At 39.2% G+C, this 23,030-nt stretch overlaps 1 protein-coding gene across 1 annotated transcript in view; it reads left to right on the forward strand.

The window, feature by feature from the left end:
* Window positions 1–23,030, forward strand: part of col7a1 (collagen, type VII, alpha 1) — a 96,838-nt gene that overhangs the window by 62,910 nt on the left and 10,898 nt on the right. Inside the window, exons 68-109 of the mRNA XM_077573497.1 lie at window positions 84–155; window positions 243–287; window positions 565–600; window positions 858–893; window positions 1,316–1,420; window positions 2,794–2,859; window positions 3,671–3,706; window positions 3,780–3,815; window positions 3,891–3,938; window positions 4,014–4,049; window positions 5,390–5,515; window positions 5,592–5,801; window positions 5,883–5,918; window positions 6,760–6,804; window positions 6,887–7,003; window positions 7,099–7,170; window positions 7,298–7,342; window positions 7,707–7,742; window positions 9,408–9,443; window positions 10,641–10,685; window positions 10,817–10,849; window positions 10,953–11,015; window positions 11,144–11,179; window positions 12,146–12,226; window positions 12,327–12,395; window positions 17,376–17,411; window positions 17,540–17,599; window positions 17,682–17,726; window positions 17,806–17,841; window positions 19,266–19,301; window positions 19,373–19,432; window positions 19,533–19,658; window positions 19,740–19,811; window positions 19,897–19,932; window positions 20,006–20,065; window positions 20,206–20,250; window positions 21,326–21,361; window positions 21,498–21,533; window positions 21,799–21,855; window positions 21,958–22,029; window positions 22,790–22,861; window positions 22,995–23,030. Coding sequence (XP_077429623.1) covers window positions 84–155; window positions 243–287; window positions 565–600; window positions 858–893; window positions 1,316–1,420; window positions 2,794–2,859; window positions 3,671–3,706; window positions 3,780–3,815; window positions 3,891–3,938; window positions 4,014–4,049; window positions 5,390–5,515; window positions 5,592–5,801; window positions 5,883–5,918; window positions 6,760–6,804; window positions 6,887–7,003; window positions 7,099–7,170; window positions 7,298–7,342; window positions 7,707–7,742; window positions 9,408–9,443; window positions 10,641–10,685; window positions 10,817–10,849; window positions 10,953–11,015; window positions 11,144–11,179; window positions 12,146–12,226; window positions 12,327–12,395; window positions 17,376–17,411; window positions 17,540–17,599; window positions 17,682–17,726; window positions 17,806–17,841; window positions 19,266–19,301; window positions 19,373–19,432; window positions 19,533–19,658; window positions 19,740–19,811; window positions 19,897–19,932; window positions 20,006–20,065; window positions 20,206–20,250; window positions 21,326–21,361; window positions 21,498–21,533; window positions 21,799–21,855; window positions 21,958–22,029; window positions 22,790–22,861; window positions 22,995–23,030 — 2,487 coding nt within the window. The remainder of the gene's footprint in view (window positions 1–83; window positions 156–242; window positions 288–564; window positions 601–857; window positions 894–1,315; window positions 1,421–2,793; window positions 2,860–3,670; window positions 3,707–3,779; window positions 3,816–3,890; window positions 3,939–4,013; window positions 4,050–5,389; window positions 5,516–5,591; window positions 5,802–5,882; window positions 5,919–6,759; window positions 6,805–6,886; window positions 7,004–7,098; window positions 7,171–7,297; window positions 7,343–7,706; window positions 7,743–9,407; window positions 9,444–10,640; window positions 10,686–10,816; window positions 10,850–10,952; window positions 11,016–11,143; window positions 11,180–12,145; window positions 12,227–12,326; window positions 12,396–17,375; window positions 17,412–17,539; window positions 17,600–17,681; window positions 17,727–17,805; window positions 17,842–19,265; window positions 19,302–19,372; window positions 19,433–19,532; window positions 19,659–19,739; window positions 19,812–19,896; window positions 19,933–20,005; window positions 20,066–20,205; window positions 20,251–21,325; window positions 21,362–21,497; window positions 21,534–21,798; window positions 21,856–21,957; window positions 22,030–22,789; window positions 22,862–22,994) is intronic.

Genomic DNA, 23,030 nt, shown 5'->3' on the forward strand with positions numbered 1-23,030 from the left:
TGTTATTTGTATTCAAACTTCTCTTTTGATGAAAAGTGCATTCAATTGATGAAATGTGCTTATAATGCTAAAACTGCTCCCAGGGTTTAGCAGGACCTCGAGGGGAACAGGGTCCCCAAGGGCCTGTGGGCGCTCCAGGTGCTACAGGAACAGCTGTGAGTACACGTTCACACTTATAGGCACACAGATATATGCTGTATTGGTTTACTAGTAAATACATTCGGTTTTGTGCGTTGTTTCAGGGTAAAGCAGGAGAAGATGGTAAACCTGGGCTTCCTGGCAAAATGGTAATAAATAGGATTCCAACTTGTGGTTTTGATTATGTTCAATATCAATAGTCAGAAAACAGTATTAAATAAGTATAAGTGTGCTTTGTTGAGTTAGCGTTGATGCGCTAGTCAGAAAGAGTGCAGACTTTTATTTCAGGCTTGACTGCATAATGGCTGTCCTGAATGAGTCTGTAAAGTGGTGGCACTAAATTATCTGAGTGCCCCTACTGCAAAACTGGCCATCATTCAGTTTCCCCCTGTAGAGTCGGTAATGCAGTTTGTTTTGATTACACAGGGCGAGGACGGTGTGCCAGGAGAGGATGGCCGAAAGGTTCGTGTTCCATTCTATGATCATTTCTCACAGACTGCTCTTTCTTTTATTGGAAATTATTTTTCTTTTTGTTTTACCTGACCAGTATTATGGTTAAAAAAAACAAAAAAAAAAACAGACTGACATCCAGGGTCACTTATTCTCTAGTTTCACACTCCACACATTTAATGAAGTTGTGAAAGTTATGGCTGATGAGGATGATGATGACCATGTGTGTGATTCTTTTGGTAGCTGACACTTTTTTCTTCTACCTACAGGGTGATAGAGGAGACGCTGGATCTGCTGGACGAGATGTCAGTTTTGCCAAATCTCAATTACTGTACATCATCATTCTTCTCAAGTGTCTGCGCTGTCACTTTTGGTTTTACGTTGTGTCTTCTCTGTCTCTCCACCTTTCTGCCTTCACTTCCTTTTATTGATTTCACTTTAATTTACTTCACTGTGTACCACATCAAATTTGGCTTTGCCTCATGCTATATTCTAATCTATTCTAATCAAATTTGTCAAATCTGTAAGAAGAAGACACTTATGTGAGGAATCCAGAGCAGTTTCAGACTTGTGTTTTTATATGCAAATTCCTATTAATGATCTTTAAAACATCAGTGCAGGGGTGGCACTGGCCACCTGCTTTGATGTTATAGTTCAGTCTCCACTATAGGCTCGGAGGAAGTAAGCCTTTGGGAAAGGATTAGTTATGTAATAATTTCTCTTTCAGGGCCGTGACGGGCAAAAAGGAGATCGGGGTCTCAATGGGCCTTCAGGCCCCGCTGGCCCCCCTGGACCTTCTGGACTGCCCGGCAACATAGGTCCTCCAGGACAGGTGGGACTAACAAAAACATTTTTACCAATTAAAGTATTTAAGGTTGAACTGTTATTTCTCAAGCTAATCACTAATTGTTTGCAAAATACAGTGGTGCTTTGAGATGAATATACAAGCTGTTGTTTAGCTGATTTTTTTTCTCTTTGATTTGCATGCAAAAATATTTGAGCACTGTATGGTGGCATTGAACGCAACTCAGCTCACTTCACAACAAGCAGCAGTTTGGCATAGTCAGTGCACCCTTTAAAAAAAGAGGCTCCAAGTAGTTCAATGCTACTCCCAGTTCAAGATTACAGACTAAACATAAAACAAAGAGAATTACACATTGTATTTAAAAACAACCACATAACTTTGCTTTAAAGTGTTCCAACTTAATCGTAAGATACTACTGGAAACACTGTAGATGAGCTAACAAATAGCATTTATGTGGCTGTTTCTAATCTTCAAAAGGAAAGTCAAACCCCAAATTTTAAGAACTAAATAAATGACTAATATTACTGAAGATACGAAGGTGTTCGATATATGAGTTGCTTATTGAATGTAGCTCTGTTTCGTTTGTCTGCATGGCTACATTATATTGCTGCCCGGTGGCCAGGTCGAGCAAAAACTTTTTAATTCTTTACATTATCTTTATGTTTTATAAAGTATAAAAATAAAAAATGTAAAATATTATAGAGTGCTATTTTCCTTATTAACTAATTCCCGGTAAAATTTCATCTTTGACGGCTATAGCCGTCAATGGCAGTTAATGAGTTAAAAGTAGAAATGGCATTTTTTTTTGGTGTTGTTTTTTGGTGGGTGCTGAAACAGAATTTCCATACATTTCAATAGGGAAAATCATTTGACTGTTTTGCATTACAAGTGTCACCACTGCACAGATTAAACTTGTATCTCAAGATATCACTGTACTGGACTTTTTCGGAACTGTAAGACGTGTGACAGCAAAGAGAATCCAAGACGTCCTCACAGTGTTTTGCAGCTTTTAATGGGCTCATTCAGCAGTGTGAAAGTAAAAAATAAAGACATAATAAGTCAGCCATGTCCTTCGATAATACACACATTCACAGCATATGTATGACAGAAACTCAAATGCTCAAATTCGACAGTAATTCCCCTAAACTAGCAATATGAATCACTTTAGTCTTTAAATATCACCTTAACATTTCAATAATAATGCCTCTGTGGGCACTAAAAAAAGCTTTTGACGGCGGTAAATGTGCCATCAACGCCTGTATTACTCATATCCAGTAACATTCTGTATACTTTTTGGGCATTTCAATTTGGCAATAGCATCTCTCTAGTATTTGCTCACAAACAAGTACATTTCAGTTCACGATATCATTACTAATCTCTGCGCTGCGCATCTCAATCAGGTCATGTACGTCAAAGGAGTAGAAGCAGCACCGATCCAAGGCCCCCAAGGACCCCCAGGAACACCTGTGAGTTTGAACCAAGTGTGATGTGCTAGGAATAATGTGGACCTCTAAGGACAGACAGTCATTATGTGCTAAACTATTGTTCTCTGTAGTGTCAGTCTTTTGTATGTACACAGACATGCAGGATGCAGGTTTGTGTGAGCGCTTGTCTCTATATTCAGCTCTTGTGTGGCCGTGTTATCCCCAGCCGCATCGCCCTCCCACATGTAGCTGCAGTGATGTGTATTTTATCTAATCTGTCTCCGTATGCGCCTGCTTCCTTCCCACAGCCTTATCTGCGCGTGTTCTTTTGCCTCCGCACTGGAGACAACCGCGGCTGGGGGAGTTCTATTATTCTGTCCCATTCTCAGAGAACACCTCAAGGGAACCTTGTGAAAAATGCATGGGTGTTCATTTTTTGTCAAGGGCAAACCGTTTAGATTCGGTGATCAAAAGTCACTGCGACCTCACATCTCATCTTTATGTTTTGTCCTTGAATGCGATACTTTTTGAGGGGATTTTATTGAATCTGACGCAAATACCCACTTGAGCTAATTAGAATTCGGTGGTCAAAGGTCACTTTGACCTCACAAAGCTTCTTTTGGCTCTATTTCATTTTGAAATGATGAAGCAATATCATTTTATATTTTAAAGGTAAAGATCAAGTGATCTCATCTTTTTTTGCATAACACTCTTCTAGCTATCATCAAAGTAATATCCGCTGTAGGAGCACAAGGTCACCATCATTAGACTTTATTGAATATCCTCAAAGTCATCAAATACATGCCAGCATTAATCACAAACCAACAAATCTCCTTCTCCTTCTGTCCTTCAGGGTGTACCGGGGATTCCCGGAAGTGCCGGTGGTCGAGTAAGTTGTCCTCATTTGTCTTGAGTCAGCGACTACGTCGGTCTTTCTTTTGACGGCAACTTTCTTATTCCAGGGTGAGAGAGGTTCTGCTGGTCTTAAAGGTGAAACTGTAAGTTCAGCTTGTTTGTCCGCTTTACTGAACAGTTTGCTTCTTGTGTTGACGCTTGGATGCTTCTCTTTTTAGGGGGACCCAGGAGAGGATGGAGCACCTGGCAAACCTGGAACTGCAGTGGTAACACATCTGCGTTTGTATTTCAATTCATCTGCAATTTTTTGGGGGTTAATATTTCTGTGTTTCAATTATCAGGATGTACAGAAGGCACTGGCCATTCTTGGAATTCGGGTATGTGAATTCATTATTATAGAGGGCTGTTTTGCTATTTTGGATCTGGTTTTGTTCTCTAATACAAATCGGATTGGACCGTCCTAGTCTTGTGTTTGCATTCCAAATGATTGTATTGAATTGTATAAAATTGAAAAGGACACAACAGGCAAGTAAGTAAGTAAGTCAGCCTACAAATTCAATTGAAACTTTCCCATCCATTCTCTATTGTTAATTCTGTTCAGTGTTGCGGGTGGGCTAGAGTCCAGAACATTTCGGTCATGAGAGAGATTAAACACTGGACACATCGATATACAAACAACCATTCGCTCTCACATTGGACACCATCAAGCATGTTTTTGGAGCGCCGAGTGGAAACCAGAGAGCTTAGACAAAACCAATTGGCAACCACATGCACCATCATACTGCCCATTTACAAAACAATTAGACGGCTCACTTGTAGCTACTATAAAATATTACACTTTAATTGATTTATGGGTGAAAATAAATTACACTAATGTAATGTGACATCTGCTCAGCAGTGGTTTGTCTTGTCAAACACATTATGTGGGTAAAAAGCTTCAATCCCATTTAAATAGGTTGGCTGAGTTTTAATGGTCAATAAGAATATGAAAAATGGATGTGCAGTGATTTGACTTGCACTAAATTTGCTCATTGATGAGTATCATAAGTGATATATCATCCCTTTGATTGAAGCGGAAGTCAACCCCCTCAAAACATTCTTGACAATAATATGTTCTATGCAGCCCCACTAGTCTAAAGATTACATCAATGTTGCTCAGGGCTCGGGCAACGACCAATCACAGCTCAGCTTAAAAAAAAAAACATGTGAGCTGTGATTGGTTGTTGCCCCAGCCCTGAGCAACTGTGATGTCATCTTTAGTCGACAGCAAGTGGCAAAATGGCCGCCCTCTGAGATGGACAAAAATGGCTGGATTTTGCTTCATAACTCACATTCCACAAATGTAATATTAATCAGAATGTCATGTTTAGACTAGTGAGGTCATATATCCTCACTATTGTCAAGAAATGTTCAAAATTGACTTCCTCTTTAAACATAACCTCAACTACTCTGATTCTTAACATCACATGAAATCAGTTTCTGTGAGCAAAATGTTATTATTCTGAGCTTCTTCCCCGATACTCGCCTCAAAATGTGCTTTTAAACCACTCCGCCACCTTAAATAGTTTCTGAGCTCAACAGCAGAAAAGTTGCACAATGGAGACTGATTACAAGCAATTTTCAAGCCGCTGAAATGGAATGGACTGGTTGAATTCATTTCACAGTTCAGCACCTTTCGCAGACACACTCATGGCATTTTGTTCTGCTGTCGATACAGGTGTCTGACCTGAAGGCGGTTGTAGACAGGACGGACGGCGCTGTGCCTGCCCCTGTGGTGAAGGCAGAGAGAGGTGAAAAAGGAGACAGGGGTGAAGCCGGTCTGAGAGGAACAGCTGGTGCAGATGTAAGGACAACTTAGAAAACTATATACAACCAAGTGGGATTGTAGCAAATGTATATTTTTACTTATTTGGCACCAGGGGGGCCGTGGCTTTCCGGGGGACAGGGGGTCAAAGGGGGAACAAGGAGACAGAGGTCCGATAGGAACACCCGGGCCCCCGGGCAGAGCTATTGGGGAGAGAGGGCCAGTGGGACCCCCAGGGCCAGCCGGAGAGCCAGGAAAGCCGGGAATTCCAGGTGTCCCGGGGAGAGCTGGAGAACAAGGGGACGTTGGGAGATCAGGGGACAAGGTAAGGAAGAACATTATGAATACGAGTTTCTGTACTGGACGGGAGATGATTCTACTAATATTGTGCACATCTGTGTTTTAGGGTGACAGAGGAGAGAAGGGAGACAGAGGCGACGATGTAAGTGGGCTAAATTGATAGATTTGACTTCCATGCACATCACACTCCAGGAATGGAATTACAAGTTAGAGCAGAAGTTTGCAGTTTAAAAAAACAACAACTTTTTTTTCCACAGTTACTTGACAGTAGTACAGATGAAATATAACCTGTGAAAAAGTCAGCCATCACCATATTATCACATGAGAAACCACCTGAAAGAGGGCGAGGTCTTACCTATGTCATAAGTCACGTCCTCTGTCTCTGATTGCTTGTTTTTTCTTGAGCACGGTGTTTTCTTGTATATCAAATTTGAGGTCCAAGACGTGGTCAGTGACAGCTTGTGTTTCCACAGCTCATATTGATCATGTCATAGTCAGTCATACAGTTATGACTGTTCTCATAAATACAGTGGTAATTTCATCGACAAAAAATGTCGTCATTTTTCGTCAATAATTTTTTTTCCAGACGAAAATTTAACGAAAACTAAACTTGAAGCTTTTCATTGAGACGATGACGATAACTTAAATTAACTAAAGTTCGTCAATAACTAAAACGAAAACACCACAGTGACAAAAATTCACAAAAACCAATCAGAAGAAGGAATGAAATGTGTTATAATTTTCTGAATAAAAGTTGAAAATGTATGCTGAAAGAAAACATTTATTTTGTCAACTAGAATTAAAACTTAAATACAATCAGATGAATAAATTATGACTAAAACTTTCATTAATTTTAGTCAAAAGACTACAACTAAAACTAAATTAAAATCTCTTGTCAAAATGAACACTGCATAAATATGATTTATTTGTTTTTTAAACCTCCCCCTTTCACTATTAAGATGACAGTGTTTTCTCTTCATCAGGGTAAACTGGGGCTTACGGGCCTGCCTGGTCTACCTGGTCAAAAGGTGAATTCATAATTTAACCCTGGATATTCAGCACTATTTAAACATAGAAAAACAAGTAGACAGCCTCTTTTGTCCACAACAGGGTGCATCTGCTGACTCGGTATTGATTGGTGCACCTGGCGTTAGAGGCCCTCCTGGACTTGCTGGACCAAAAGGAGACCCTGGTGCTCCCGGGCAACCGGGAGATAAAGGTGACCGGGTAAGATTTACGCGCAGTAGAATTAAACGCCTTGTCAGCCTGTGCCACATTTCATCACGGCTCGTCTCTAAATGCTGCGTCATCGGTACTCGCAGGGATCTGAAGGACCTCGCGGTGATAAAGGAGGCCGAGGCGAGGCAGGAGAGAAGGGAAATAATGGCTCACAGGTGCGTTGCCTTTTTTCAATTTGTGTTTTGAGAATATTAAAGTCAAACATTCAATCTAATGTCTATCGTGCCATTGTATGAAAAAAAAATGTTTTGGGGGGAAGTAAATTGTGTGTTTTCATTTCAGGGTACAACAGGAGAACCTGGTGAACCTGGTCAGGATGGAAAACCGGTAAGTACTGGAGAATTGCAGTAGTTTTGATTGAAATTACTTTTTATTTTGTTTTATTTCTTCATAAACCACAGCATAAATGTCTTTTTGACCACATACTCTAGATGTCCCCATTAAAGAACAACAATCATAGAAATTGATGACTGCACAGCCCATTGCTTTTCTTACCTTCTTTTTGAGTGTAATATCACAGAAACAAGATATTGTACTTTCCTTACTGACAATCTAAAACAATCTGATGTAATAATGGACACGTTAACTCTCATACCACTTAAGTGATTACTTCAAAGTTTAGCTGTGTTTGCCAAGCTGTAAAAATGACCTCTTCACAATTTTTGTTTTCTTTTCCTCTTTGTCGGAGCAGGGTCTAACGGGGCTGGCTGGTCCTCGAGGAGTACCGGTGAGTAAACCAAGTAAATGGACAAAGAAACACTTTTGGGCATCTTGAGAATGGAAACTAACATTAAACACTCAAATTAAGTCAAATATGTAGATTTGCTAAATTAAATATCAATGATTAATTGGATTGTAAAAATTGTCTTCTATGTTACATATTGACACGCTTTACCAAGGTTATTATGGTTAACAAAACTTAACAAAATAACTAAACAGAAAAATCAAAAATGAAAAATTTTTTGGGATGACTAAAAAAAATGTAAGTGTTTTTTTGTTTTGTTTTTGTTTTTTTAAATAAAACTAGCTAAAAGTAATTGTAATTAGAGTGCTACTGTTCTTTATTTTATTTTTTTGTCAGTTAATATCGTACATAATTTTTTTAGGTTCATAAGAAATGTATTTATTTTGGTATGACTGTATGCCCGTACAGAAGAACAAAGAAAGGTCTTACTGACCTTTTTTTTTTTTTATCTTGCGCTCGACAAATATTCCATATATTTAAACAAAACATAAAACAGATACCAAATCTAATAAAACTAAAATGAAGCATTTTTGGAAAAAATAGAAACTGTAAAAAATAACAACACTCTAAAGGATAACTAAAACTAACTAAATTAATAAATCAAAAATCTAAATGGATTTAAAAAAAAAAAAACTACAATGAAAAATCCAAAACATCTAACTATTATTTATGATTTATTTTTTTACCTTGGGGTCTATTTATTAATCCATATAGATCTATAGTTAATTAAAGAGGCAAATAGCAGTATGCCGGCATTCAAAATATAAAAAGCGTATTTACTTCTCTGGCATTTTAGTCAGTCAGGACTTGCATTAAATTTTCATCAGCAACTCTAGTTGAGCTCTTTTTTTTTGTTTAATTCCTTACTCTCGATACCACTTTTACCACTTGCATGATTGGGTGCAAATGAGTTGCAAGATTTTCCATCTATAAAATGTGACTTTGTACCCTCCCTGGGCAATCTAGACATGGTTATTATTGAGCCGTGCACATCATGTTGCTCGCAGACAGATTTCACCACTTTAATCTTTCCATTTGTATTGGAAGTAGCTGAGAAAGTGACAGGTTCTTCTTGAAATATTAATGGCGACCACTGATCCTCAAGGCATTGCTGTCCAACTCACCTTATTTGAAGTTTGGGCTATTGTGTGTGTGTGTGTTTTAAATATGTAAAATACCACAAATTCTATTTGACGAGATGACATGGAAGTCAGCTCACATCCAAACTAACTCCATTTCTCTCCAATATTTAGTGTGGCTTTGGGGCTGTTGCTTCAATTTGGATGCAGTCCAAATACGTAGTGTTGTTGTTGTGGCTTGGCTCTGCTAATTGTGCATGCTGAGCTTGCTCTTGGCTTTGCCCCTCCTGCAGCACTGCAAAGCTTATCTACAGTGTGAGTGTTTGTTTGTTGACATTGTTCATCCTCTATGCTGACCTGCCTGTTGTAAGTCAGATATGTGTATGACTTTTAAATGTATGTTGTTAAAATGCTTTGTTTCTACTAACGAGTGCGTATTACAAGTCATTTTCCCCTGTGAAGATGTCCTATTAACATTATAGATCTGTTCTGGTTTAATTACCCAACTTACTGAGTCAGTTATTATTATGTATTTAATGTGTGTTCTTGATTTGTATTCCACCCATAGGGAAACCCAGGAGAGCCTGGCATCAGGGGGTTAACTGTAAGAATGACACACGCACATACACAAACAAGTAATCCAATAAATTGCATCACAGAAGGTTCCATTTTCGTAGATTTTCATTCATTGTGCAAGCCTTGATTAACATGTTTGGGAATTCCACCAGACAAAAAGCATATTTTTTTACATGCCTCAACAATTTGGATGCTGAACGTAGTCCAAACACCAGCTGAAAGCGGGAAAGCTAATGTGTTCACGCCCACAACGGCACAAATGCAGTGTTCTAATTGAGCTAGTTTGTGAAAATGCCAAAAGAAACAAAAGGACACCCATGCGCATAATTCGACCACACTTTGTCAAGTTTTTCAGTCATTCACGTAATGGTAATTTGCAAAGGTTGAACCAAGGTAGCTGGACTGTTCTTGTTTGTTGAAAATATTTCACTTTAAATCCAAAAGGCATTTCCAGTTCTACATTTTAAGTGTAGAGTCTCTATATACAGTATGTGCCTGAAGGGTTGTCACGATAGAATTGTTATAGTTTTGGTTGAGCAATGTGACTGGCAAATAACCATCCTGCATCGCATCCGCCGCCACCAGGCAGATGAATGATTGGTAGTTATGCAGGATTATTGCGACCACTCCCGGGTAAAAACCCTTCAGAAGTATAAACCCTACACTTAAAAGGGAGTCAAATCTTGACAATAATATGTTCTAGTCTAAATATGGTATTCTGGTTAATATTGTGTCAGTGAAATATGTGTTAAGCAGAAAAATCCAGCAGTTTTCATCAATATCAAAAGGCAGCCATTTTGCTGCTTGCTGTCATGTGAAAATGACATCACAGTTGCTCAGGTCTCAGGTCACAGCTTAGCTTCAGAAAACAGGTGAGCTGTGATTGGTCGTTGCCTGAGCAACTGTGATGTCGTCTTCAGTCGACAGCTAGTGGCAAAATGGCCGCCCCCTGTGATGGATAAAAATGGCTGGATTTTGCTGCATAACTCATATTCCACAAGTGTAATACTAATCAGAATGTCATGTTTATACTGGTGAGGTCACATATAACATATTATTGTCAAGAAATGTTTAATGTTGACTTCCCCTTTAAAATGTATCTGAATACGCTATTTGGATTAAAGGCGGAACCTATTCAACAAACAGGAAGAATCCAATTGCGACGATCCAACCTCTGCAAACCAACTTTTAATTGTAATATGTTTACAATTTATGTTTCTCTCAGGGCTCCATAGGTCCAAATGGATTTCCTGGTCCACCAGGCATGAAGGTGAGATCACTTCAGTTTTTTTTATTTTCAAAAACGCTGCTGTCGAGCAGACAATATTTGTACCCTGAAATGGTATTCATTTTATTTCCCACTGAGTAAAGTCATAAAATGATGTGAAATGTGTTCCACAGGGTAGTCAAGGAGAACCAGGCGTTGGTGTTAAGGTAAGGCACCAGTCTTTTTCTTATTGTCGTGTTTTATTTCAATATTTCAGGAGCATCCGCATAACCATTCCGAGTTCTAGTGAATTTATCAGCTTCCTTGCAGGGTCCTCCCGGTGCCCAGGGCAGCACAGGACTGCCAGGAAACCCGGGTCCTCCAGGAGCAGTAGTAAGTGTTTCCTATCAACGACACTGTCACTCCGAGCCAAATGCTCTCATGCTTCCTCATGAAATTCTCTGAAAGTCTCATGGTGTCGGTGTGTTTTGTCATACTGCTGTATTTATTTCCTCCTGCAGGGTCCACAGGGGCCTCCAGGCTTGTCAGGCCAGGTGGTAAGTGTGCAGCGTTGTGGTATTTAGTGATTCTTTTTTAAAGTAATTAGACATAAAAGCCTATAATAGTGTTCCTGTTTGTTTGGTGTAATTTCCCGACTAATGTCACATCATGAATTACGCTGCTAATAACATATCTCAAAGACATTTGCAATAAATGATACTTGCTATTTGCAATGTTTGACTGCTACAATCTATTTTTAATTAGTGCAGGGATTGCATAGCTGAATACAATAAGTTGGTTAATAAAATCAAAACGCATTTTACATAATGAAAATTCTGTTGTTCATTTTCTCAAACCAAGATGCAAAGTAAGGGCTCCTCTTTCATAAAGAGCGCATCTGCATAATGGGGAAGACAACGTTAAACATTTCTTGACAATAATATGTTATATGTGACCTTACTAGCCTAAACATGACATTTTGATTAATATCATATTTGTGGAATATGAGTTATGAAGCAAAATCCTACCATTTTTAGCCATCTCAGGGGGCGGCCATTTTGCCACTTGCTGTCGACTGAAGAAGTGAAAATGACATCACTGTTGCTCAGGTCTCACGTAACAACCAATCACAGCTCAGCTTCAAAAAACAGATAAACTGTGATTGGTCATTGCCTGAGCTCTGAGCAACTGTGATGTCATCTTCAGATGACAGCAAGTGGCAAAATGGCCACCTGTTATTGAAACAAGCTGTTGGATTTTGCTGGTTAGCCAAAATATCGTATTTAGACTAGTTGGAGCTGCATAAAACATATTATTGTCAAGAATATTATTGTTGTTGTTGTTGACTCCTTCAATATGTGAACATCTTGCACCAAACCCTCTGAATTATTGAATTATAGTTTTTAAATCATTCAGTAGAGAGATTCTGAAGGCAACCGTTAATGCTGTAGTATCAAACAGTGACAGCTGTGCAAACTATACAGAGAGCCATCAAGTAAATATAAATATGTGGCACCTCATAGGGTGAAGCAGGAAAGCCTGGGATTCCTGGAAGAGATGGAATAACTGGCAAAGATGGATTACCTGGATTGCCAGGGAAGCAGGTTTGTGTGTTTCCGTGTTTGTGCATGTCGCACTGTGTACGTGTGCTTGTGTCATTCACTGTATGGAGTGTTCAATCTCCTAACTATTTCTAATCCTCAGGGCATTGTTGGCCCTCCAGGTCAGCCAGGCTTCAAGGGGGAGCAGGGAGATAGCGGTCCTCCAGGGAAGGTGAGAATATGTTGCAATAGTTTGTGCTGCCAGGTTGTATTGGGCAAGATCCAAGCGGCATGATTTAGTGCCTGAAGTCACAAAGTAGCACCTCTGCGGTGCTATTATTAGGATCCTGCAAAGATCGTTTTGATTTGATGATGCACAGCTTTCCGTGGTCTTCCTTCAGTGAGGCCAATGGCCTGGCTGCTGCTGTTTGTGCAATTGAGGATGAGGATGAGGATGATGATGATGAGTCACCCCTGTGTGTTCTCTAAAAGTTCTTCAGTTGGTCCGTAGCCCAACAATTTGCTATACTGTGCTGTGCACCAAGTAAATCTGTATTCAAAGCACAAGGCCTCAATTAGCGTTAACATATTGCATATTAATGCGCATGACAGTTGAATTCAAATGGGAAGTCAACCTAAAAATGTTCTCTACAATAATATGTTATATGCTCCCCACTAGTATAAACAGTTTTCTGATTAATATTGCGTTTGTGAAGTCTGAATTAAGCAGCAAAATCCACACATTTTTAATCCATCTCAGGGGGGCGGCCATTTTGTCACATGCTGTCGACTGAAAATCAAGTAAGCTAACGACCAATCACAGCTCACTTGTTATCAGACTTTGTTCATGTGACGTTTGGAAGCAAGCTGAGCCGTGATTGGTCGTTACCTGAGCAAATGTGATGTCATTTTCAGTTGACAGCAAGTGGCAAAATGGCCGCCACATGAGATGGATTAAAAACAGGTGGATTTTTATTTATATTCTAGAAAGAAGAGTAAATAAAGTAAATAGGTGAAATTTGATTATGAGCAATATTTCTAGAAACTCTAAGTATCGGTCTGCTTATCGGAAATGTAAAAAAAAAAAAAAAGCCAAACACCATCTATTTTCCAAAAGAATACAAAAGATACATAAAAACATCACTTTTTTTATCATTAGTTTTTATTTTTATTTATATAATATATATTTTAATAAATAAATAAATACATTAATTAATTAAATACATAAATAATACATATATTAAATATTTTTTTTAAGATTTTTTATTTATTTATATGTATATTATGCATATGATTATTCAACTTTTTTTCTGATTTTATGTGGTACAATCAGTAGGCCTACTTTTTTTTTCCAACAATAGATTTTGGAGGCTATAGAGGTCTCGTTTATGGTCAGCATTACTTTTTGCAGCACCTTTGGCCAGTTTATGACTTCATATTGCTAAGTGAGCCAAAGTCACATGTTACTAAAATGAAATTACACCCGAGAACTGTGACCACAATCCCATTAGTGTCCCAGTGATGTGTTACCTCTATAAACTGTAGTAGACTGTAGTAGCATTTCTCCCACTCTGGACCGAATGCGGTGCGGTCCGTCCTTGTCCGGCCTCCTGCTGAACATTAACTCTGCACCACTTATGAGAAGGAAATAAACCCTTTGAACAGACACTGGCCGTAATGCATACCAGAATATCTGCTTACCTCTCAGCAGGCTGTAGTGTTTGCATATGTAAAAGTAAACAAATTATTCCGTAGCTTCGGAGCTCAAACAATTCCCAGCAGTGGACTGCATTGTGCATTCAGCTCCGTGCTTTTGTTTGTTTTTCATTTACAAAGTACTTGCTGCATCCAAAAACAAACAGATGAGGCACAAACGTGCAGATCAGCTTCAGCCTTGCATCCCTTCATGGACAATTTACTTGTCCACTAATGAGAATTTCGAGATGGCCTCTAGAATGTTGGCCGGTGTCACAAGCTGCCTTGCATTGTGTTGCCAAAACACAAATCTTAGCTTGGATGACACACAAACGACACATCTGGTGGCTCGCTATGTCTTTGTCCTGACAAATAACATGTAAATCTCTCTCCCACCTTGCCTGCCGAGTCTCCGCTATTCAGTTAACCTGCAAAGCACATTACACACCACCTTCACTCAGCCGCAATTCTTCGCGCTGTTAACGCCTTTCAAATTGAAAGCTGACTCTGGAGAATGGTCGCCTTGCTCTGCTTTTGACGTTCTGCATTTAAATGGCTGCAGACATCTTTTGGGAGATTGGCTTGGGCCTGCTCTAATTCTGTCGTTGAAACTCTAAATTTAAAGTCAAGCCGAGTAAAAATGTTAAATGGTATATTCTCCACCCTTATATTAGAGTCAAAATTAATCACTCAGCACCCGCTCGTGTCATTTATCCACTAACCTGGTATTTCTTCAAACGAGGAAATGTGTTAGCTGCATGCATCTGGTTGTAAAATGACTCATACCAAAGTACTACATAGTCATCATTTTCTCAAAGGCTGGAGCGATTGATTCCCCTCCGCGTGAGCCACAAGCCATCAAACATCAGAGCCTGCAGCAGCGCCCAACACACCAGCCAACTTGAGAGTACACTCTGGCAGACTTTGTGATGCATGCAGTGGCGCATAATTGATGTTAATTCACAACTGCAGGGTTGTCTGAGGCCTTCAATATGAGAACGGGTCGGTTGCTTGCTTGCTAAGAAGTTTGTCTGTCACTTTAGTGTTGATAATATTGTGAGATTGGCGCAGCCCGGCAGACCTGCGGGTGGGCGGGCTGCGCCACTCTGGGAGTGTTTACAGCCGGCTTAAGTCACCGCCAATCAATGTATATCCTCCCTTTGAATGTGGCGCAACCAACAGTCGGGGACGATACGTAATCCCAGCAGTCTGTGCACGAGTGGAGCTTTGCCATTTCTCTAGCTATGTTGTGGCAAAAGTCAATGTGAGCGGATATACACTTAAATATGTCTGCGAAGCTCATTATCTGTCTGCCTTTCCCCCAATCAAACGCACCAAAGTTGCATTAGACCAGTGGCCTATCTTGCACCATTATTTAGACGTGGTCTGTGCAGGTGTATATTTAGATTGGCTTTGTGACAACCTATTTGTGCCCTTTCGGCAAATGTGTTGTCAATGGAAATAGAGCCTTATGTTTCAGACAGTGAGATTATTAGTAAAATAACTAATTTAATGTATATAGTGTGCAGTGGACCCCCACTATTCACGGGGGATAGGGACTGAGTCAGCTTGTGAAGCATGAAAATCTGAGTATAATTGCCACCCATTAAAAAATGCTTATGTCATTCTTACTTAAAAAAAAAATCTTGAAAAAAAAGGAATGATCTTACAATGTGTTTCCACAAAAAATGGGGGTAGCACCCTTCCTAAAAAAAGCAAAAAGTATTTATTGAAAAAAAAGCTATGTAAAATTGCCACCCATTAAAAAAATGCTTATGTCATTCTTACTTTAAAAAAAATCTTGAAAAAACAGGAATGATCTTACAATGTGTTTTCCATAAAAAATGGGGGTAGCACCCTTCCTAAAAAAAGCAAAAAGTATTTATTGAAAAAAAATCTGCGTAAAATTGCCACCCATTAAAAAATGCTTATGTCATTCTTACTTTAAAAAAAATCTTGAAAAAACAGGAATGATCTTACAATGTGTTTTCCATAAAAAATGGGGGTAGCACCCTTCCTAAAAAAAAGCAAAAAGTATTTATTGAAAAGAAATCAGCATAAAATTGCCACCCATTAAAAAAAATGCTTGTCATTCTTACTTAAAAAAAAATTCTTGGAAAAACAGGAATGATCTTACAATGTGTTTTCCATAAAAAATGGGGGTAGCACCCTTCCTAAAAAAAAGCAAAAAGTATTTATTGAAAAAAAATCTGCGTAAAATTGCCACCCATTAAAAAATGCTTATGTCATTCTTACTTCAAAAAAAATCTTTAAAAAACAGGAATGATCTTACAATGTGTTTTCCATGAAAAATGAGGGTAATGCGCTTCCAAAAAAAGCAAAAATTATTTATTGAAAAACAATCTGCATATAATTGGCATCCATTAAAAAATGCTCATATCATTATTATTTTTTATTTATTTATTTTTTAATCTTGAAAAAACAGGGATGATCTTACAATGTGTTTTCCATGAAAAATGGGGGTAAGACCCTTCCAGAAAAAAAAGTTAAAGCTAATTGGTAAATCCTCTGGTGTGACCCATTAAGTAAGAAAAACAAAGTAGATACATTTTACCTCCTCTAATGGTCCACATAAAATGATGCCATGAACTGGATCTGGCCCCCATCCTTGAATTTAATAGCTGTGCTCTACCTGTAATGCTTAGACACTCACCAGCCACAGTATTAGACACACAAACTCATCATTAAACTGACAGGTGTGAAATTCTAACCTATTCCCAAATGTTAGACATATCAAACTACAGCCACAAAAATAAACAAATTGTTAAATGAATCCTGACAGCGTCAATGAAGCCCTTCTATTAGCTGCATTAGAACCTTATTAAGTTGCTGGTGAATGAATGTGTAAAGGTTGAGCTTTTCCATAGTTTATATTCCGCTTTAATGTAGTATCAGTCTTTCCCCTTGTTTGTGCTGCTGACATGACCCGTGACGAGTGTGTTGAGTGGCCTCCTCACAGATGAGCGCTCCAGGCTCAGCACCTTGGACAGAGCCACCGTGACGCTGTCAGGCAGTTCAACAGTTTGATAAATTACCTCCGACACCCATTTCACTACCGTGCACCTCCACTTCGTTCCCCCGACCACGCAGCAGACAATATTTGGAGAACATACAGCTGGCGAGATTGCGGTCTTGCCCTTGAATTTTGCAATCTTTTCTCCATTTTTTTTTGTCATGTGAAAAAGCGTACTATACTACTAAGCAAACTTGAAATTCCCGAGATCCTCAAATAATTATGGCAGGTTGATTCTTGCGAGTGAACCATCAAAGCCTTCCCAACAATGAGCAAGTAAAACGGAATAATTATATTAACACACACATTCGAGTGGCTGCAACGATTGCCACCAATTGCCAGTGGAATAAAAAAAAAAAGTCAATTTTAAATAATCTCCCACAGCTATATTTAAAAAGCTTTTATTCTTTGAAAAAAAAGCACCACACTGTGCTTCTCAGGTAATTATTATCATATTATTGCACTTTTTGCTCTCTCTACCAGGCTACAGCGGGACCCCCTGGAGTCAAAGGAGAAAAGGTAAGCCAGTTTTCCAAGTCGGCTCAATACGCTTTCTGCCTAACTGCTTAAAACTGTCAATTGAGTTTGCAAACATTCAATAAAAAGGTGAGATTCTTGCCACAATGTAACTCTTCCTTGCAATTCAGGGGCTTCCAGGACAAACACTGCCAGGAATACCAGGAGAGCGAGGTGCGCCTGGTGAAAAGGTAAGTGTGAGGGTCCTTACCCGAGACTGAGGGCACTATGGAAAAAATGTCCTTTTCTAAACTGCTTATTTGTGTAATACAGGGTGGCCGGGGAGAAAGAGGGCTTGGTGGCATCAAAGGCGAACGGGTGAGTGGAGTCACATGCAGTCTATATTATAATTGAAATTGTTCAGTGGCATAACAGCGAGATATGTTATCATCATTAGGGTGAGGCTGGTGAAGCAGGAGATCCGGGAGAAGATGTGAGTATCAGTTGACCTAGTTGTCCTCACATTTTTGTTTATTTTTTTTGTAAAATAAGTAAGATACTGCTGTATATTATAATATTATAATATTGCTGCAGCTTACTGGGTAGCAGAGACATTTCCATGTATGTCCAAATGTCAACATTATACTAAGGCATGCAAACTGTCACATTGTATTTAAAAATCGGAACCCTACCTGGATGCCAAACTCTCCCTTGAAACCATGCGTTGAAGCCCTAACGACTTTAAAACACGAGGTCACATATTCTGACGGCTGAATTTTTCAACTCAATTTTGTAACAGCTGTCAAAAATCGGAACCCTCCTTTGATGCCAAAGTCTCCCTTGAAACGCTACTTTGAAGCCCTGAATCCTTTAAAACCTGAAGTCACATAATCTGACGGCTGAATTTTTCAACTCAATTTTGTAACAGCTGTTATAAATCGTGACCTGCCTGGAGGCCAAACTCTCCTTTGAAACCTTACTTTGAAGCCCTGATGCCTTTAAAACCTGAGGTCACACAAATTGACAGCTGAATTTTTCAATTAAGTCTTGTAAGAGCTGTTAAAAATCGTGACCCTCTCTGGAGGCCAAACTCTTCCATGATACTCTGCAATGACACTTTCAAATTTGAGTTCAAACATTCTGACAGCTGAATCTTCAAACCTCAATTTTGTAACAGCTGTTATAAATCGTGACCTGCCTGGAGGCCAAACTCTCCTTTGAAACCTTACTTTGAAGCCCTGATGCCTTTAAAACCCGAGGTCACACAAATTGACAGCTGAATTTTTCAATTAAGTCTTGTAACAGCTGTTAAAAATCGTGACCCCCTCTGGAGGCCAAACTCTTCCATGATACTCTGCAATGACACTTTCAAATTTGAGTTCAAACATTCTGACAGCTGAATCTTTAAACCTCAATTTTGTAACAGCTGTTATAAATCGTGACCTGCCTGGAGGCCAAACTCTCCTTTGAAACCTTACTTTGAAGCCCTGATGCCTTTAAAACCTGAGGTCACACAAATTGACAGCTGAATTTTTCAATTAAGTCTTGTAACAGCTGTTAAAAATCGTGACCCCCTCTGGAGGCCAAACTCTTCCATGATACTCTGCAATGACACTTTCAAATTTGAGTTCAAACATTCTGACAGCTGAATCTTCAAACCTCAATTTTGTAACAGCTGTTAAAAAATAAAGTACAAAAAGGCTTTTTTTCATGGAAAAAAAACTTGTATCTCAGGACACCACTGCACTTATAAAACTAATGTTCCTGCCTTGCCACTACAGCATGATTTGTGATGCTCAAGATTGTTCCAAGATGAAAACAAATATGATAAGAATTATTTGGTATATGCAGCCCCCCCCCCCCAAATACTTGATGTTGCTACTCAAGTCCATATATTTTGCTTTGCTTGTCCCTCAGGGAAATCAAGGTTCTTCTGGCCCGAAAGGAGATAAGGTGTGTTGTTTATTTTTCTCCTGAAATTTCCATATCATCCGAGTGGAAGTCGTGACGCATTTGTGCTGCAGGGCGAAAGGGGCATAGGAATGTTAGGTCCTGCAGGTAACGTTGGACCGTCAGGTTTAAAGGTGAGTAAATATTGTACATGCCAACATATCAGTCCTATTACCACCAGGCTTTCAGTTTTAGAAGCATGTCTCAACATTGTCATTATGTGTTGTATGTAAGGGAGATCTAGGTCTTCCTGGTTCAGCTGGTCCTACAGGGCTGCCGGGGAAGCCCGGGAATAGTGGGCCTCCTGGTTTAAGAGGAGAAAATGGAGAACCAGGACCACCTGGGCCACCAGGAGAGAGGGTTAGTAGACTGTTACACAAAAGTGTCTTTTTTTTTTTATGTCTTTGGTATCGTTGTCAAATAGTAATTTGTCATTTTTAGGGTCTCCAAGGATTTCTGGGCCGGGTGGGAAATACTGGACCTCCTGGTCCTGTTGGACCTGCTGGACAAGCTGTGAGTTTAGATCCCATTTTAAAGTTTGCTTAATTTAACTTGCGAGGGGGGAAAAAGCTCAGCCTAAAAAAAAAATGTTTTTCAGGGTTCTTCTGGTGTAAATGGGGTCAAAGGAGACAAGGTAACAATTATCCAACATACATATGACATGCCAGTGAGGCTTATACCAACATACACATTATCTATTTGACCAGGGGGAAACTGGACTTGGTGTGACGGGTCCAAGAGGAGAGAGGGGAGACCCAGGAACCAGAGTAAGCTCCTTGCTATCCGAATAGAAAAAAAACACTGATTTGTATATATTACTGGATAGCCGATAGTCCATACACGCCCGTGCAAGTCTTGGCCTATCGGCTTTCAAGTAGTAGATCTTCATTTTTGAGTGATGTTTTAGGGGGAAGAGGGACGCCCAGGTTTGGATGGAGAGAGGGGGCTGATGGTGAGTACATCACTTGTTGCTATAACTTCAGTGGTTGCTATAATACAGAAATAAAGGTTGAATATACTCCGTTGTCGGACGCTGGTAAATTGTATGTGGTCGTTTCATTGTCAAACTGTCACTATCATAAAACCTTGACCAGGCAACGATTTAAGCAACATTTGAATTCCAAGCTGTCATATAAATGTTGATTGTAAAACCTACAAGCAATAAATGGTGACCCTTAAATAATTGATGACAAACATAAAAAGTGAGATTAGTGAGTTTCAAGGTGAATTACTTCTTGAGAGACTAAATGCAGCTCGCTATGGAGTTTGTGGTGTGTCTTTATTCTTAAATTACTGCTTCACAGTATTGCTCGTATCTCTTTAGGCACAGGAAAAACATGTTGCGCTTTCTTACATCTTTCCATCACAGTTTTCTTAAGTGCTTTAAAAATAAGTTGAGTTGCCTTGAGAAAAAGCATCCCGAGAAACATCATGCATGGTGATGATGACAGTTCGAAATCTGTCCGTATGATTATATGTGGGTGTTTTTAACTCATTCACTGCCATTGACGGCTATTGACGTCAAAAACTAATTTGAACTATTTGTATTATTTGAACATTTTTTTCCACTTTTGTTAACACTTTTGTATGAAAACCTAAAAAAAAAAAATTATTGTACATTTTGAACAGATATAAAATGTATGATTAATCGTGAGTTAACTATTGAACTCATGTGATTAATTACAATTCAAAATTAGGAGCGTCTGGCAATTAAAATCGTAGAGAGGCTTCATTTCCATAAAGTATTGGTATTGGGAAATTAAATATGTGGTGTGTGTATATGCATATATATATATATATATATATATATATACAGTATATATAGTAAATAAATAAATAAATAGGCCTGCTGCAACAGAAACATAGCATAGTTTGGTGCAATGAAAAGCTGTTGTATATTTTGTATATAAGCAGCAGAAGAATCATGACGCTTTTCATTGTGAAGCTCTGTATAATTGTGTTTTGTGTGTGTGCGTGTGTGTGTGTGTGTGTGTGTGTGTATGTGTGTGTGTGCGCCCATCCATCAGGGTCTAGCAGGGGTGCGCGGCGCTCGGGGAGAGAAGGTGAATACTAATGACAGTCCTTTTCCCATTTGTTCATGTCATCATGCGAGCATCATCCCATAAGCATTCTGCTCATGTGAATTAAAGTCCAAGGATGAAATGTTTTGCTCTTTTTGTTGTTATTGTTTGTCTTCAGGGAGATATTGGCCTGGAAGGGGACAAAGGAGAGAAGGTGTGTGCATGTTAATATCTAATAAGCGCCACTGCAGTGGTTTGCCCGTCGCTCTCCTGCAGTGATTTATATGCATAAAGCCAAACAAACGATGTTTGATGATGTAAGACATACTGACAGACTGCTTCAGGAGATTCAAAAAAGAGTTCATAAAGTGCATAAAGAGTTTATAATCACACTTAATGTTAATGCGGTGGGAGTTCACTTGTGAAGCATTACACATATTTCCTAATATCTTGATATCCTTCAATATTTGTCACCATAGGGGGACACCATGCTGATAGGGGGGCCTCCAGGAGAAAAGGGCAACACAGGAGAACAAGTCAGTGAATCACACAATTGGCACATCGTTAACCAAAATGGTTTCATATCGTTAAATTCAACTCTATAAAATAGTTCACCGTCCTTCTATTTTTTTTTTTAGGGTGACAGAGGGCCCAAAGGTGTGCAAGGAGAAAAAGGAGGAAAGGGTCAAGAGGGACCACCAGGGGAGCAGGTGAGTGTGTCAGCTACCTGGAAGACATTTTTGTCCTGCAAGACACTTCATCCTTTCGCAAACTAAAATTTTAAGTGCCACTCAATCGACATCGTTAAAATAATTCCCACTCTGATATTCAATAAGCACTTGGAACGGTGTGGAAAATCCAGCATATCGTCACTGCCATGTGAAAAACACTGATGTCCACCCCCCCCCCCCCCCCCATTTTTTGATTTTTAGGTTTTGGGGATGAAACGTTTTTTTATTTGTTTTAATGTTTTTGGGATGATACTGTTTTTTTTAATTTTTTTTTTAACCTTTTTTTTTATTTATTTGGGATGAAACTGTTTTGTTTTTTGGTCATTGGTTTTTGGGATGAAACTGAATGCAGCCATCCCAAAAACCTAAACCTAAAAATAAAAAATTGGGGAGCAATAGACGTAAGTGTTTTTCACATAGCAGTGACAGTCATCTGTGTATTGCTTAACCTTGACAGTTAAGATACTCATTCATTGAAATACTTTGATGATGAATTTGAGAATAATTACGTACAAAAAAATAAATGAATACTAAATAAATGTATGCCTTAAATAGAACATATAGTATTTATTTATATCTTGCTTATTGTTATTCTTTTTTTAGCTCCTTTCCAATCAAAAAGGGTTGATTCAAAAGTTATTTTGATTTCAGGTGTTGTGCTCTCTGCTTTCATGAACAAACAAAACAAAATTATAATTGTTAACATCTTCTGACCGTCCCTCAATGCACTGATCATCAGGGGTTGAGAGGAGAGCCCGGGGAAAGAGGATCCAATGGATTCCCTGGCGCTCGCGGTCCTGGTGGACAGAAGGCAAGCAACGGCGCTCCGCATGGATGATCCTTATAATTAAACTGCATTGGAATTAATAGCATAGCCAGATAGTTCTTGGTGCAGATCATCATCTCCCTGCTCTAATTACTATAATTGTGACTTTTGTCTACAGGGAGAAGCAGGCCCGGCCGGCGTGCCCGGTGAAGCG

The sequence above is a fragment of the Vanacampus margaritifer genome, chromosome 8 (genome assembly GCF_051991255.1).
Source record: "Vanacampus margaritifer isolate UIUO_Vmar chromosome 8, RoL_Vmar_1.0, whole genome shotgun sequence".
NCBI lineage: Eukaryota > Metazoa > Chordata > Actinopteri > Syngnathiformes > Syngnathidae > Vanacampus > Vanacampus margaritifer.